Below are 16,489 nucleotides of genomic sequence, written 5' to 3' on the forward strand. Positions count from 1 at the left end.
GAAAAATACCAGTTTTACCTTTTCTTTCCTGCCACACAGAAGACTCTTCTGTGTCATTAGGGAAGACAAATTTATGTTCCTGTTTAAAAGAACCAAAGATGACACAAGGATATTTTTTCATTCTGCAAGATACAGTCAAAGGAAACAGGCCAGAGATCATGAGGGCAGCAGTCAGTAACAGAACTGTCTAACTACTGCAGAGATATCATTAAAAAAAAAAAAGTCAAGAGAGAGGCATAGAGGCCTTGTTTTCACTTGTGTAAGAATGGGTATGCAGTTCTCCTTGTCTGTGTCCTAAAAGGCCCTGGAGTCCAGTCTGGGAATACAGCTTCACTCCACAGTTCCCACATTGACATTCTTGTTTTCTTAGTTCCCATTTGCTGAAAAAGGAGAGCTCATTTCTAATCTACAAAGCAAAAGGTCTAATACAATTTGCCACATAAAAGACTTCCCTAAAGTCCACTTTGCTTGCAATTCTAAGTAGCAAAATCCAAGTTAATTTAGAAAGCCTCCAAGCAGAAGTGATTTTCCTCACCATTAGTAAGCACTTTCATGTTTCCCTAATGCAGATGTTTTAAACTTCTTGTAAGAGCTTTGAGTACCTCTTACCATTGATAATAGCTGTTAGACAGTGAAACTTTCTCTATGCTTATTTGTCATAGAAGTAATTTCCTAATCCTGATATAGCATTTCTGTAATTTTTAATTACAGATTGGTTGTTAAATCAAAATTTCTCAATTAAATGGATACTGATTTCCTGTAGTTGAGTCATATTTACAATAAATGAATGAAATAAAATACAGCAGTCACATGTTCCGAAGAGTCAAACAGAGATGTGTGACGGCTATATTACTGTTCAGCCACTGGTATCCTGAAAGATAATGATTATTTTAAATATTTTTGCTTGGTTTTAAATGCTGCAAAGTGTCAAAATCAAGTTTCCTGGGCCCTGTGTATCACATCCTTACCTATCTCCCCACTGTTGAAATATTCAGTTATATTGTAGTACACCATATGTTTGTACATAAAAAAATTTATTGTTGGACTCTTACAGGGGGATCCAGGAGAAGAAGGGCCCCCAGGTCCTCCTGGAACTGTTGGAACTCCACTGCTTCCTATAAAAGGTTATATCTATTTTTGACTAGTCTTTGTGCTGTATAAAGTGCAGGACCTGTTTTGCTAAGGTGTGTGAAAGTGGTCACTAGGGATGCAGGGGACAGAGCCCTAAAATACTCCCAGTGGCCACAGGCCAACTCCTGTTTGTGGGTTCAGCCACATTTTGTGTTTGTTTGTCTTGCTGATCTTCCTGGAACTACATTAAACATACAAGTGTCACATTACATGTTTGTTTGGGTGAAAGATCTTTGTGCATACAGTCACAACTAGATCTGAAGGACTCTCTCATTCTTGGACCTAAGCATAGCTACAAAAAATCAATGAAAAATAAGCCTGTGCTGGTTAATGGACAGCAAATAAGAACACCTGCCTTCCCACTGTCATTTAGGATTCCTCTTTTCATTATTGCCACAACACACGGATTTTAGACTACACTCAAGCTTCCTATTTGCAGGGGGAAAATCCTGGGACTAGTACTCCCAACAGAATACCTGTCAATTTATTACAGGCTGGGTTTTAATGTCCCAGCTCCCTTTATCCCCATCTTACTCATCTAATGGGTGAAAAGATGTGTGGAAATTCTTATTTCATAGCAGGAAGCAGTGGGGAACAGACAGGTCTGCTGCCTGCAAGGTTGCACTTTTGCATCTAATACTTGAATAGTTTGTCTTGTGAGAATATTTCAACAGAGAGCTCATCATAAATTGTATTGCTAGTACAACACGAGAAATTTCTTCAGATCACAGAAGTAAGTTACAACAAAACCCCAGTTCAGCAGAACCTCCCCATTAGATAGGGGTCTTATCCTAAAATAAATTAAATTTTTTTCCATGGTTTCCAGCCCATACAACAAAAAACCCCATGCTTAATATCTCGAGTAACATTCAGTCATGTACATGGTGTGAGTGGATACAATCTTCAGAGAAAGAGGTCTTTGGACAATAGAGAACAGAAATACTGCCAATATTTTATTTTTCCAATTTAATGAAGCTGTTTACATCTGATTCAGATTTTCTTTATCAGTATGTAATTGCAATTTTAAATGTTATTATTTGTAGCAGTTTTGAAAATATACTTTTAAAAATCTGAATAATTTTGGCTAAGGTGATCCTGAAATTACATCCCTGTGTGTACTGCCAAAGCACATAACATGAAATCCATATTTATTTTAAATGCTACACATGTTTATTTTAGCCAAACATTTCCCTCAGCATTTTGTAATACATAGCACAAAGATACTTCTACAAAGCAATGAAGAGTTAAAAATGTGCTTGTGAAATGGGATGGAATCCATAGAAAAGTAACCAAATCCTCCCACCTTAAAATTAAATTGTTACACATTTTAAAATGTTTCATAAGTTATTTTACTCTTGTGTAGTTTCCAAATTACAATTTTGGTTGCAGCTTAATTTAGATTTAAGCTGTCAATTCCATAAGGTGTTCAGCTCACATGTTTCTGTAATTCTCTGTAGGTCCACGAGGAGATCCTGGATTTCCAGGTCCTGTTGGTGAAATGGGGTCAGTTGGACCAATTGGTCCTTCAGGCCTTCTAGGAAGACCAGGATATGATGGAACAAGTAAGAGAAGTAGAGGATAAATGTGAACTAAACACCAGAAGGAAAGAAAGCTGCTGAAAGAAAACTGCTCTCTGGTCTTGCTTGATGCAAGTCACCAACTGTAAAGACTGTTCACTAAAAATATTAACTCAGCACTTAATAGCCAGAAAAAGAAACAAAATTATCCAAGTAGAACATTAGGAATGACTAGAAAAGGAACAGAAGACAAAGGAGCATACTACCATGGTAAATCGACGGTATTACTGTGTCCGGAGTGCTGTACTTAAAATGTCTGCTCTCCATCCCAAAAAGATAAAAAGGGATGTGCTGAGGATGGCTTTGCTCTGTATGAGGAGCTGGAGTAACTGGGATGTCTACAAAAGAGGTAATGGAGGGAAGGAGGAATAGAAGCATTTGAAGGTCTATAGCAGGAACCTCTTTTCTTGTGGATCCTGAAAAACCCAAGGATTTGGATTCAACATTAGTTATGTAGAAGCTATTCTTCAGGGCAGTCCTGAATGGTCTGGGGTTTCCTCCTTGATATCTCACATTAATGTTGTGTGGGCTGTTTACCTTTATTTTTTTTCAGGTCTTCCTGGCCTACCAGGAGTAAGTGGGGCACCAGGACCTCAAGGTTTTCAAGGGGACCCTGGTTTGCCTGGAACAGGTGAATTAATCCCAGGAAGACCGGGATTTCCTGGACCACCAGGCCTACCAGGGCAGCCAGGAAGACAAGGCTTACCTGGACTACCCAGTAGGTTCAATAGCAATTCATATAACAAGAACACAATTCTGCAGATTAATATAGCCATTGCTTTTGTTGGTGCTACAAATACAGAGAATTGAAAAGTGCATTTTGACAGCTATTTCAAGGTTTTCATGGGATGTTGAAACCATATTTTTCCTATTAGCTTTTCATCAGTGAGATTTTCATAGTTTTCTGGGTGATTTAAACCCACAAAAGTAACACACATATTAAAATTAAACTTTAAAAATGCTTTGGTCTCATAGACCATTTTTTAACTGTTCAAGTTAAAAATACTGAGGAGGAAACTCAAATCTGCATCCTTTGGAAAAAAGTAAAGTTTTAAGTAGAAAAAAATAATAGCACCAATGAGAAGCAATGTGTCAACATCAAGTCTAGCCATACAGTGTGTTGCAGTATAATCTATAAGCAACAACCTGTAAAGCATTAATTAATATCACTAACTTTTTATGTGAGAGTAACAAGAGAAGGGAGAGGAGGACACATAACCTAAGCTGGGGGAACAGTAAACATGACTTATACTGGCTGGAAAATTTGTTTCTTCAAAGGTGTAATCTGTACTGACAGAGGGATCCCTGGAGAACCTGGACCAAAAGGTCAGATTGGCCTTCCAGGAAGAAAAGGGGCAAAAGGAGAGAAGGGTAAGTTGGCCTGGATAACAACAATTTGAGCATGAAACCTTTGCCAGGAGTGTCAAATCTAAATGTGCAAGAAGTCCATGGTAACTTGGAGATTTAGGCCCATCAAAATACAGAGTTACTGTTGGCATTGGGGCTTCTGAGTCAGCAGAATCCTGTTAGTGCAGAGTTACTCAGCACTGTAAAGAGAGACTGATAATCCTCTCCTAGTGAGATAACATGAGATAAAATGGTCTAAATGTGGTGCACTACTCACACAGAAAAGAAAAAGGACAGCATTATTTTTTGTGTAATAATTTTTCGGCTGTTTCAATGTAATTTTGACATTTTGATGCAGGAAGTCAAGGCCTCTGCTCATGTAGTGCTGGTCCTCCTGGTGCCCGTGGTGTGCAAGGACCTGCAGGAACTCCAGGAAGGAAAGGACAAATGGGATCCCCTGGAAGACACGGAGAAAAGGGCGACCCAGGCTTAACTGGTGCAGTGGGATCACCAGGGCTCCCTGTGAGTGCTTCTCATGAGCTTCACTAAACAACATCAAGCTACCTCTCAACTCAGCAGGCATTTAAGCAGAATGGTGGAGAAAGTACCCTGGAACACTATCTGGAACTTTCATCTGCTTTAGCTTAATACAGTCTAGTGAAACAAGCTTTTACTTTTGGAGTAGAATTAATTTCTTTAATGTCCTTCATATAGTTTATCTTAGTCCCCAGAGTGAGAGTAATTCAAAACACCACTTAATCTAACTGCTTTAGTAATACAGTATATGGGAATTTATTGGTCTTGCTGTGATTTTGATCTACTTCTTCTGGTCTGACATATGGAATGTACATCTAGGATGCTGCATGCCAAAATAATGTCAAATAGAAGGTTCTTTTAATACACTTTCTTGTGAGAGGCTTTTGTTTGAAAATATAGGTAGATATGCCCTGCTTTATAACCATTCCATTATGGTTAGGTTTTTGGGCTGTTTTGAGGGGCATGTTTAGAGGGGGTTTTGTGCCTATTTTTTTGTTCTTGGTTGGTTTTTGTTTTGTTGTTTTGAGATTTGGGTTTGTTTTAATAGCAGAACTGTTTGCTCACGTAAGGAATTGCTTAAAAGTTTCCAGAACATGTTCTTTCAAAAGCAAAAAAAGCAAACAAATCCACTGTGAGTGTGAGAGAAGGATGTGGAAGGGCTCTCATTCAAGTTCCAATCATTTCATTAGAAGATTTACATTTGCTCTCTTTATTTTCTTAAAACCCTATTACCTGGGTGGTATATGTGAGATTCTGCTGTTTTTGTTACTTTTGAGAGTATGTTTTAGCCCTTGTGGCTCTGAAGTAAGGCTTGAAGCCTTGTCCTGAATTTTGCTGTTCTTAGGTTACTTAATTGAGAAACAAGGACAAAGTAATCACTTTGGAAGGAAATAACTCACTTCAGTACAGAACTGCTTTGGTCTAACAGACCATTTTTCTCCATTTTTCTGCTCTCTTTTCTTCCCAAATCCTTCATTTTCTTTTCAGACACTAATAACTCATCACTGCCTACTTGAAGATCTAAACATTGTAACAGTCACTTCTAGTTTCAGATTCACATTTTTCAGAAGTCTGCTGCCTGATTTGAAATTGTCAATCACATTGTAAACTGGTTTTGCTCACCTATTTTTAAGGGAAAGATTTTGAGTAACAGAGGAAGCTACCTAAATAATACCCCAGTTTTGTACCTTAGTGGCCTTTTACTTCTGTGTAAATTTCACATGGTTGTCTTGATCTACATATACTGTTGCAAGATCAAACCTTGACAAAAGATTATAAGAATAGTGCACCCTGCTTGGACAGCTGAAAACAAAAATCAGCATAAAAATATAGAAAAGTATTTCTTTTGCCCTCTAAACCTCTCAAGCCATATATTCATCTAAGAATATAATGTACCTAACTAGATGAAATTTTTTATTGTTAGCTTTGTGGGTTTTCATTAAAAAAAAAAGCATCACTTACTTCCTGCTGTGTTCACTTCTGGGAGGACAGCCTCATCCAGCAGTCACCACCCTCCAGAGATTCTCTTCCTCAGTGGGTTGAAGTCTGCAGTGGGAAGAGTTAATGAATCATTTGTCTCTTGATATTCTTACATTTGCAGTCCCACATCTGTGCAGCTGTGGGCCCAGTGCTCTGGCATTACAATTTCTGTCAGTTGTTGTAGTGGGTTTGGTTTGCCAATTTGAGATTTCCTGGGGTTTGTTCATTTTTAACATGTGTGTGCACAGAGGCATGTTTAACTTTCTAGTGGTTTAGCAAAGTGTCAATATTCAAAATGAGTTAGTGATCGGTGTTATTAGGCATGGAGGAAGCTGTCAGCAGCTCCTCTCAGAAAATCATTTCTGTTGGTGGCTTCTTCCCTCCTCACCAAACATTAATTAATGCAAAACCAGCACAGTTGCGCATTTGTGCACATGGCAGAGTCAGCCTGAAAAGACCATGTGCCATTCACACTCCTCTTTTTGACCATCAGAAGAGACCAGTGAATCCTTTTGGTTACTTTAATTGGTCTTTTTTGGTGAAACAATGCAAGAGATAGATACCTAATTTTCCCTTAAATTCCCACTTTGATTCCTTGCTGGAGATAACTGACAACTCTTTTCTTTGTCAATAAGGGGACTCCTGGTTCTGCTGGACAGCCTGGGGAAAAAGGAGAGAAGGGTGATCCAGGAAGAGTTAGAATAAAAGGTAAACACACATTTTACTGTTAACCTTTTTGTTTTCCTATACAATATCTAGGCAATAGTGTAAGCAAAACATTAATTTACTCTTTACTAAATCCATTAGCTCAGTAAGTCACTGAAACCTAGAGGGCATATATATCCAAACTGCTCTCTTGGTACCATCTCTTCTTGCTAAACACAAGATCAACACAGTGTTTTATGTTTTTTTTCTCTATAGTTGAGCCATAAAACAGTTTTAACAGCATGTTATTAATGCAAACAAATGACTTTTCGTGTCATTCATTTGATAATTGGGGTCTTCCAGAAGTCTGTACAGCAAAGACTAAGCAGAATACAAATACTGTGAAATAATGAAGAAATATTATTGAACAGAAGCCACCTACTGAACTGCCATATACCAATATCATAGCTGTTATCTCATATTAGGCCACCAACATCTTTCTTGGGAAAACTTCAGGCTCAATGACTATTCAGATTCCTCTCTTATTTCTAAAAATTACTCTTGACCAGGCATTGAAGAGAAACAATAGGCCACCAGTTGCACAACTGGAATTCTTGTAATTAAATAGATCAAAACCTCTCCACAGTTATGGTTATGATTTGTAAAGGCAAAAGAAAAAGAGAACAATAAACTGCAGCAATCTGATGGCAAATCCTAGTTAGAAAAGCTAAAATAGTTATTCACAGAAGATTGTCCTTTTTATTGTTTATAAAAAGTTAGCTTAGCTTTGGATGCCTGCGGGTTTTTTTACAGATGTTGGAATAGGGGAAAACATTTGCTTTTATTTGCAAAGGTTTCTTGACACAGCGGAAAGAATCTTTGTGTTAGAATAGTTTTGCTGTTCTTGATACAAAAGTTACTTTCTCATAAGTATTGGTGCAAGAAAATCCATGGGGGGAAAAACCAAAAACCTTTGGGGAATATTGATGTAAATATTCTGTATCATATGGCACAGCTATATCCTAACTTCACTGAAATCAAGAATAAATCTGTGGCATGTTTCAATAGTGAAATATTTTAACTCTTATGTATAGCACAGACAAAAGCCACATTCCTGTGGTGCCTGTGAACATCTCTTTTACAGAGACCAAGTTGTTCCATCAGGTATCCAACTACAAACTGCCTTCCTGAGCCTAAAATGCCTCATTAAGGAATGTGAATTCAAGGACTGGGAATTATCATGGAGATAGGATCAACAGTTACAAAGCATTTCTTTAAGGAGAAATAACTCCTCCCCCCAAAATTACTGCAAATATTTTTTTCCCCAAAAAATATTTTAAGGATTGAAGGGTGAAAGAGGACCTACTGGGCTTCCAGGATTTCCAGGCCAAAGAGGTCTTGATGGCAGAGATGGGGAACTAGGATTGCCGGGGGAAAAAGGAGCTGAGGTATGTTTGACTTCCCCAGACTTTTTCCATTCCAATTAACATATTATCTTATGAAAGATTATGAAAGTTTTTGTGCATTAAAAAATTCATTTCTTGTAAGTATTACTGTTTATTTTGGTATTCCTGATGATAATCTCTGCGTATACTGTGTGCCAATATTACAGGGTCAGGAAATAAAAAATACACAAACCCTTTTGTTCCTTTTGCCTTTGAATATTTAAAAATACTAATGCCATCCATGTAGTCTTACCATTGTGAAAGTGTTTCTCCAGATAATTCTCTAACCTGCTTTTTCATAATCAAAGAGAGGAGAGAAATTAGCTCATTACTTACTGAGAATTTATATTTCAGGGCGATTCTGGAGTAGCAATTCCAGGTGATAAAGGATTCCCTGGGCTCCCAGGACCTCCTGGGGTAAAAGGCCAGATGGGATTGCCTGGCCTGGGGCTTCCTGGGTCTCCAGGAGCCAGAGGTAGTCCTGGAGACTTTGGTGACATGGGGAATGTTGGGCCACCTGGTCCAAAAGGCCAGAAAGGTAATTTTGAATGTTTATGTTAAGAATGAAATAGCAAAATACGCGTTTGGATGTTTGGTGGCATCCATCATGGTTTAATATGTATTATATATTATAGTGCTGTTAATTTAGAGTGAAAATAATATTAATGTTTAGGAAAACACAATTTATACTTAAATCTTGGCCTGGTTTTCTTGGTTATAAAAATGCCTAGCAAAAAAAATCTACACCATAGCTGTAGATAGAATTTAAAAGAAAATATTATTTCTTTCTTGCAACAGAGAGTACTGTAAAACAAGTTGCCAGGACAATGTAAAAAAACTTTGCCTTTAAAAAATACAACTGTATTACAGCAATTTGGAACATCACCAATGTTTGATAGGAAGTATCAAGAAAAATATATTTTAAGATTCCCCATCAAGACTTCAGTAATATGGAAATAACAATGTGCATAAACAGTCACTGCACGTTTGCACGTGTGGTTGGGTAGTTCCCCAGAAATATTACAGTAAGTGCTCAGACTCCAACTAATCTAAAATCAAATAGGCCAGTTTCTTCTCCCTCTTGCTTTAGGTGAAACTGTCTGCATTACATCACCATATCCTGGAAATCCAGGTCCCCCAGGTTTTAAAGGTGTTCAAGGTATGTTTATTGAATAATTTTTGATTTATACTGAAATGGAATTTTAAGTTGCTAATTAAAGAAAAGAGGCTATCCTAAAAAGCTACACTATACTAGTTTTTCAACAAGATACGTGTTTCAAAATGTAAAACTGCAAATACACGGGAATGTAGTCTCTAATAGAATCAAGGGCCAGACAGCTGCCATTTGCACCATCAGAAGGAGTGCAGGCAGCCTCCATGGAAATAATTAAATCAAGGCAGCTTCAAACTCTGTCCTGCCTCAATGAAAAGGCATGAGAGAGTCTGAAAAATATGCTGGAGTTGGGTAAGGCCTAGAGTATGTACATCTCCATACCAGGAGAAAGAGATGTGCAAGGCAAAGATATGCTGCAAGTCTGTAATTTCTAAAAATGTATTGCTCACGGCAACTTGCAATTGAGCCCTAAAATCTCAATACTTATCATAATTTCTTCAACTTATTCAATTTAAATTCAAAGAACTCACCCAGGAACTGGCAAAGTGTTGCTTGTGATCGGCTCCGAGACATTTGAAATATCCAAGCAAATTAGAAGAAATGGAGAGAGTGGATTTTCAAGCTGTGTAATATGGTGTTACACAGCTCCCTGACATCAGTGTTGTGGGTGGGAACAAAAATTTATACAGACATGAGTGTACTGAGCTCATCTGCACCATTCCAGAAGCAGGACATAGCACAGAAGAGTAGAAGAACTTGAGCTGACATCTGTTATTCACTAGGTTAATACTGTTTCATGACCACATGAAAATTTGTAGGAAATATTTTTTTCCTAATTAACACTAGTGATTTGCAGTCTGCTGTTAATGGAATAGGGAACGTGTTAATTTAGAAAAACAGCAACCATGCATTTGTTTATGACTTGGGCAGTGGCTCTTGCCCAAAGTGTTAGAAGCAGATGAAATCAGCTGGTTTTCAAGGTACATGAATTTGCATGGAATAAAGATAAAATCCTTAGATCACACATTTTAGTGCTCTGACAGCCTTTTTATGTATTTCATTTTGATTTTCAGGACAAAAAGGTTTAAAAGGACTCCCTGGGCATCCTGGCCCAAATGGCTTTGATGGGCAAAAAGGCAATCGAGGAAGGCCAGGAGCAGGAATCCCTGGGCCAGAAGGTGAATTGTGCTTTCCCTAATTTGGGAAAGCTGCTGGGCAAGTTGTAATGCAAGGAAAGATAGAGTAGTGTAAAGCAGGATTGAACTGAAATGAATAGTTCAGTATCCAGAAAGCACTGAACCACACAAGAGTGACAGTACTCAAGACAGATGCTGCCCCAAAGAAAACCCCTGTCACTTCCCACAGGAATTACCTCCTTCATTCCTCGTGTATCATAAGCTATAAATAAGAAACATGAAATTTAATTTATGATGTTATTTTTCTTTGCAAGGTGACAATTTAAATTTGGCTAAATTTGGACTACAACATTCCACATTTGGGAGGGGTGAGGAACCAAAACAAAAAACCCTGAACAACTCTTGATATAAGCTCTATTTGAATTTAAAAATCTTATTGACAGGCTTTCGAGGCACAGCTGGTGATCCTGGTGATGAAGGTGAAAGAGGATCTACAATTGATGGCAGAAATGGCCTTCCAGGTCCACCTGGCCCAGATGGTCAGAAAGGTCTTCCAGGTGACACCACATATGGCCCTCCAGGAATCCCAGGCACCAGGGGACTGCCAGGACCCCCTGGTGCACAGGGAGCAAGGGGTAATCCAGGCATTCCTGGACTTCAAGGTATGAGCCAGCTTCTGTGAAACACTTCTACATGTTCAAAGGACAAAATCTGAGCAGAGGTGCTCCTGGTTCAGAGAAAACTTCCTCTCACTCAGATCCATAATGGTGACTGTTAACAGTACTCCCTGTTTTTACATTTACATTTTGCTGTTTGCTGCAGTGATGTCTCCACAGCACCACATCCTTCCCACCCCATAGAGGATATTGCTGTTTCCTTTTACAGATGTTCCTTTTGCCTGGCCCTAAGCAGATACACCCATCCTTCAGTGCAGGGAGCACCTACAGAACTGAGCCTGTGCTGTGCACCTGGTGCAGGCCAGTGAGCTGCTCCTATACATCAGAAACTCTCTTCTGTACCTATAGATGAGGATTGAATTTGTATTTGTTCCTTAAAGAAAGAAGTTCTCCACAACAGCCAATTTTAAATTGCAGAAAAGCATCACTTTTCACAAACTGTGGAAAAACTAGAGGATAAATAAGATACTATAGTAACCTAACATGTACATTTCAAAATTAAAACTAGGATTTTGAGGAACAGTGAGTGATGGAACTAACAATTTTTTTTTTTTCTAGGACAACCTGGTACCCCAGGATTTCCAGGTGCCAAAGGCTTTAGAGGCCCAGAAGGTGATGTAGGAGCACCAGGCTGCCCGGGCTTCCCTGGCTCACCATGTGTCCCAGGCTTACCAGGACCACCTGGACTCAGAGGTGTCATGGGCCTGCCAGGACCTCAAGGTACACAACAGCCAGCAGGCTGCCCCACAGCCCTAAACTTTGCACATATTTTCTGCCAGGTTTCATCACATGATTTTTGTGGCTGCCATGACAAATATTGCCATGGGAGCTGCTCATTACTGGGGGTGTACATTATGTTTTGCACAGCTCTTTAAACTCAGGGAATGTAGACTGTGCATCTCAGGTGTATCCCAGCTTCCCTTCCCATGCTGTTCCTTAACTGGCCAAATCACAGCGAGTTCACTATTAGTAATAAACAAAGAGTTGTCTCATATCTGTTGTCCTGAGTAACTTAACTGAGCTCCTGTCACTGCTGTGATGCTTTTATCTTCCTAATTCTTCAATAGAAGTGTTATTTATGAAGAGCTAGGAGAGACATCTATCAAAAGTATTTACATATTAGTAGAGATTTTTCACAGTGCTCTTCTATTGTCTGTCACTAAAGAAATACAAGAAAACAAACATTCAAATTGAAAAATATAAGCAAGGCAAGAACTCCAACATAGTAAAAAAAAGGTTTCAACTTATTTTGCCATGTTTGATGATTTTCAAATTTATACCAAATCTATCACTTTCTACTTTTTATATGCAACTGTGTAACTTTTGCCTGCCTTTACATACATAGATTAAAGTTCTCTTTCTCAGGCTTACCAGGCTTTAAAGGTCAGAGGGGAGACAGGGGCCTGGCTGGGCCCCCTGGAATCAAAGGCCTCAAAGGCTCTCTGGGCTCACAAGGTCTCCCAGGTCCTCCTGGCTCACGAGGTACCCCAGGACTTCCAGGAAATAGAGGGCCTGTTGGCTTCCCAGGAGAAACAGGTATGTTACATATCCTGCAGACCACCTCTCCTATAAGTTCTCTTGTAGAGGGAGCCCTTTTTACTGATGTTAAGGTTAGCAAGTACTTTGCACCCACCTCCCTTTCCAACTTCAAGGATAAGACTGCAGCAGGGTAGAGTCAATAACCATAGAAACATTCTTTGTTCTTTCTCATATGATAAAAACAAAGGATGAATATAGTTTGATGCATCTTGGTGCATCCTGGTGCTTCAGTTGTTTTACAACACTGACATATTTCTATATATTATTTCCTGACTATTTGTAATAGGTTGTAATATGCAATAATAAGAGGAATATGTTTAAGGTTAACAGAATCCCTTGGGTGGCAGTCCTGAGGGACAAATGAGCCCAGGAAGCTTGAACATTCTTCAAGAAGGAAATTTTTAAGGCATGGGAACAGGCCATCCCTTGTGCTGAAAGACAAGACAGTGAGGAAGATGAGCAGCTGGGCTGAACAGGCTTTAGCTGAACTCGTAAAAAAAGAGTGTTTGAAGTTTGGAAGAAGGGACAGGCAACTCAGGAGGATAAGGGTGTATCAGGGTTATGGGGGGAGAAAATCAAGATGCCCAAAGTGCAACCACAACTCAATCTGGCTATTGCTATAAAAGACAATAAAAATATTTCTATAAATACATCAGCAGTAAAAGGAGGAATAAGGAGAATCTCCATCCTTTATTGGATGGGAGGGGCAAAACAGTGACAAAGGATGAGGAGAAGGCTGAGGTACTTAATGCCTTCTTTGCCTCAGTCCTTAATGGCAAGCCCAACTGTTCTCTGGGTGCCAGCCTCCAGAGCTGGAGGGCAGGCACAGGGAGCAGAACAAAGCCCCCATAATCCAGCAGCCACATGCAAGATCTGGTGATGTGTTGGGGATAACTGCTTTAGGAGTAAAGTCAGCCTAAATCTTCAGGGGCTGACTGCAGGTAGGAGGAGGCACTTTGCCTCAGTAGAATCAGGGTTTCAAGAGAAGTTTGACCTTGGCATGAAGACATGGTCCAACTAATGGTTCTCTAGTTCTGCTGATTTCCTAAGAAGCCCTTCTAAACATCCTGGTTTTGCTTTATACTATTCCTCAGAATATAACAGTAGCAATATAAGCAGACTTAACATGTAAATAAAGCATTTCATATTTCCAGGAAGCAAAGGCATTCAAGGACCCCAGGGATTCCCAGGACTCCCAGGAATACAAGGCCCAATGGGAATCTTTGGTGTAAAAGGTGAAGAAGGAAAAATGGGTCTACCTGGGCCTAGTGGAGAATGTGGAGATATGGGAATGAAAGGTTTGTAAAAATCCACTTTACTCTGTAGTTATATTGTCGCTATGTTTAGTTTTGTTACTACTGTGTTAAAAATCTGTTTAATTTTTTATAGGAAAGAGAGTAACCATCTGCAAGATGCAATCACAGGCAGCTCAAAATTGCTGTCTTTCATAATTTCACAATCTTTCCATATTCTTCAGATTTAATATCACCTGGGTTATGAGTGAATAAACAAAAAATCAAGGGAAGGATTGCAAATTCTGTCAGCAGTGAGCCTGCTGAGAAAACCGAGAACCATATTAGTATTTGAAGGCTTTCTCTATTAGGAAAGTCACGACTCAGTGGTGGTAATTTTCAGGACATGTCACTTGTGGGGATGTATTTACATTGCAAATGTTACTTCCAAGGTGAGAGGGGGCCTCCAGGAGACAGCGGCTGCGTTAACCTCCGCCTGGAGAAGGGCCAGAGGGGGGACCCAGGGTTTCCTGGGGAGCACGGACTGAGAGGTGACACAGGTGAGTTCATGAAAGCCCTGCATACACACACATTCCTCTGACATAAACCACTGGTGCTTTTCACAGTGTGGGCTCAGGGCTGCAGTAACAGCCAGCCATGTTTGCAGGTTCCTAACTGGCTCTTTAGTTTCTTTGTGTTGTCACTAAGGCAATACACCACGAGTGAAAGCATTGCCATATTGAAAACCAATATCAAACACTGGCTTGACTTGATTGATCATTATCTTGTTCTGCAATCAACTTCAGGTGAAAAAGGCAATACTGGTTTCAGAGGCACACGAGGATTTCCAGGAAAGAATGGTGTTCCAGGACTACCAGGTGACCAAGGTGACACTGGAGTGATGGGGTTTCCAGGATCACAGGGTTTGCCTGGACCAAAGGGCCTTCGAGGAATGACAGGTTTTCAAGGAGAACCAGGTGACCAGGTAAACAGAGCTGTAGTGAAGTGTCCTGGACTTTGCAGTTATCTCCTGCCTCTAAGAAATATGCTGAAGGGTGCTTGTACTGTACTCACCCATTAGATGTTTCCTCTGAAAAGAGACAGCCAGAGTAGTAGGAGCTGTAAATTCCTAATGAAACACCTCTGTGCTTTGGTTACATTTTAGCAGGAACTGTGGTGGGAGTTAGGAAAGGACCTCTCCTGGCTGTCTGTTCTGATGTAGTGCTTTGCTACATGGTTGAAGTCCAGGCTCTACTACACTAAATAGGGGGGCAAAAAACAGATGCACAATCAAGTTTTTAACATTATTCTTAAGAACAGATTGACAAACCACTTACCACAGAGATCATAACATAGCAGCAGCACAATTATGCAGTTAATATCTAGCTGTTTCTTCATATCCTGCTGTGTGAAGTGACCAAGGCAACAGACAAGACAAAGCAAGTCATCTTTGCCCCAGGCAGAGCCCAGGCAAGCAGTGTTGCTCAAAAACAAATACACAAAACCACACAAACATTTCATGCAAGGTGTAATTCTTCACTTCTTGTATGCTGGGTAGGTAGACAGTGAAATTACATAAAGGAAAAGGCAGTTATTTTCTTGGTAAAGAGATATACTTTTGCTTAGCTTGTTTAATTAAATTTCTTTGCTGATTAATGTTCATTGCTCAAAAAGAAAAATAGGGAAATCTACATTTTTATTGTGACATCACAATATTTCTGGTTAATGTTTATAGTAAATGTTGGGTAACATACAACAATATTGGATATATATTTTATGGTACCTTTTAAATCAAATTATTCAAGCCATCTGTGGGGAAATTAGGCTGTTTGAGCCAAGAATGAGAATAAGCTGTAAAAGCATAAATTCAAAATTATTAGCAAGTCTAACCCACAGTTCCTTGCTGTTGGCCAATGTTAGACAAGTAACAAAGACAAGATTTTTTTTTTGGTGAGCTTAAGATATAGTTTTGCTAAGAGAACCAAATGCTCCTGCAGATCATTCCTGCTACACATATCCTATGTCAAACATTTTTATTTTGTTTTTAAAAAAAAATTAGGGTGATGTTGGCTTACCAGGAAACCCTGGATATCCAGGACTGCCTGGCTCCAAAGGATGCAAAGGTAATGAGTTTATATAGACATGCTGTGAATAGAGCAATATTGTTAGGATATATGTGGAATAGATGGGGAAGACCCACTAGAAAATTATTTTCACTTCTGTCTTGTTTTCCCATAAAACATGGATGTAATTAAAAACAAGTCTTACTTACCTGAAGGCAAAAGTTGATTTCAGTATATTCTTCAACATCTTGTTCCTTTAAAATAGGTATTGATAATTTAGAAGATAAATTCCTGTCAAATTTCATAGAAATTTAAAATTCCATCAAAACCATGTACAAATCCATTCTTACAGATATGGAAAATTTGTCAAATCAAATAAGAGAAAATGCAAACAAAGTGAACTGTCATAATTTGAATGTGACAAAGCAATTCTTATTTTGGGTTCTCTTAGCCCCTTCTGTAGCTGTTTATACCTATTAATGACTTTCCTGATCTTACAAAAGTGTCCAGTGCTTTGGTTTGGTGGATGGAAAGGATGCTTGTATAAAATGGAATTCATTGTACCTC

At 39.1% G+C, this 16,489-nt stretch overlaps 1 protein-coding gene across 1 annotated transcript in view; it reads left to right on the plus strand.

The window, feature by feature from the left end:
- COL4A4 (collagen type IV alpha 4 chain) overlaps positions 1 to 16,489 on the plus strand; it is a 61,518-nt gene that overhangs the window by 27,552 nt on the left and 17,477 nt on the right. The window contains exons 17-33 of the mRNA XM_058031107.1: positions 1,055 to 1,124; positions 2,589 to 2,693; positions 3,262 to 3,426; positions 3,987 to 4,079; positions 4,414 to 4,577; positions 6,707 to 6,779; positions 8,058 to 8,164; positions 8,516 to 8,699; positions 9,252 to 9,320; positions 10,349 to 10,453; positions 10,855 to 11,073; positions 11,647 to 11,808; positions 12,454 to 12,624; positions 13,782 to 13,925; positions 14,312 to 14,419; positions 14,666 to 14,844; positions 15,919 to 15,982. Coding sequence (XP_057887090.1) covers positions 1,055 to 1,124; positions 2,589 to 2,693; positions 3,262 to 3,426; positions 3,987 to 4,079; positions 4,414 to 4,577; positions 6,707 to 6,779; positions 8,058 to 8,164; positions 8,516 to 8,699; positions 9,252 to 9,320; positions 10,349 to 10,453; positions 10,855 to 11,073; positions 11,647 to 11,808; positions 12,454 to 12,624; positions 13,782 to 13,925; positions 14,312 to 14,419; positions 14,666 to 14,844; positions 15,919 to 15,982 — 2,182 coding nt within the window. The remainder of the gene's footprint in view (positions 1 to 1,054; positions 1,125 to 2,588; positions 2,694 to 3,261; positions 3,427 to 3,986; positions 4,080 to 4,413; positions 4,578 to 6,706; positions 6,780 to 8,057; positions 8,165 to 8,515; positions 8,700 to 9,251; positions 9,321 to 10,348; positions 10,454 to 10,854; positions 11,074 to 11,646; positions 11,809 to 12,453; positions 12,625 to 13,781; positions 13,926 to 14,311; positions 14,420 to 14,665; positions 14,845 to 15,918; positions 15,983 to 16,489) is intronic.

This window comes from Melospiza georgiana, chromosome 10 (assembly GCF_028018845.1).
Source record: "Melospiza georgiana isolate bMelGeo1 chromosome 10, bMelGeo1.pri, whole genome shotgun sequence".
Taxonomy (NCBI): Eukaryota; Metazoa; Chordata; class Aves; order Passeriformes; family Passerellidae; genus Melospiza; species Melospiza georgiana.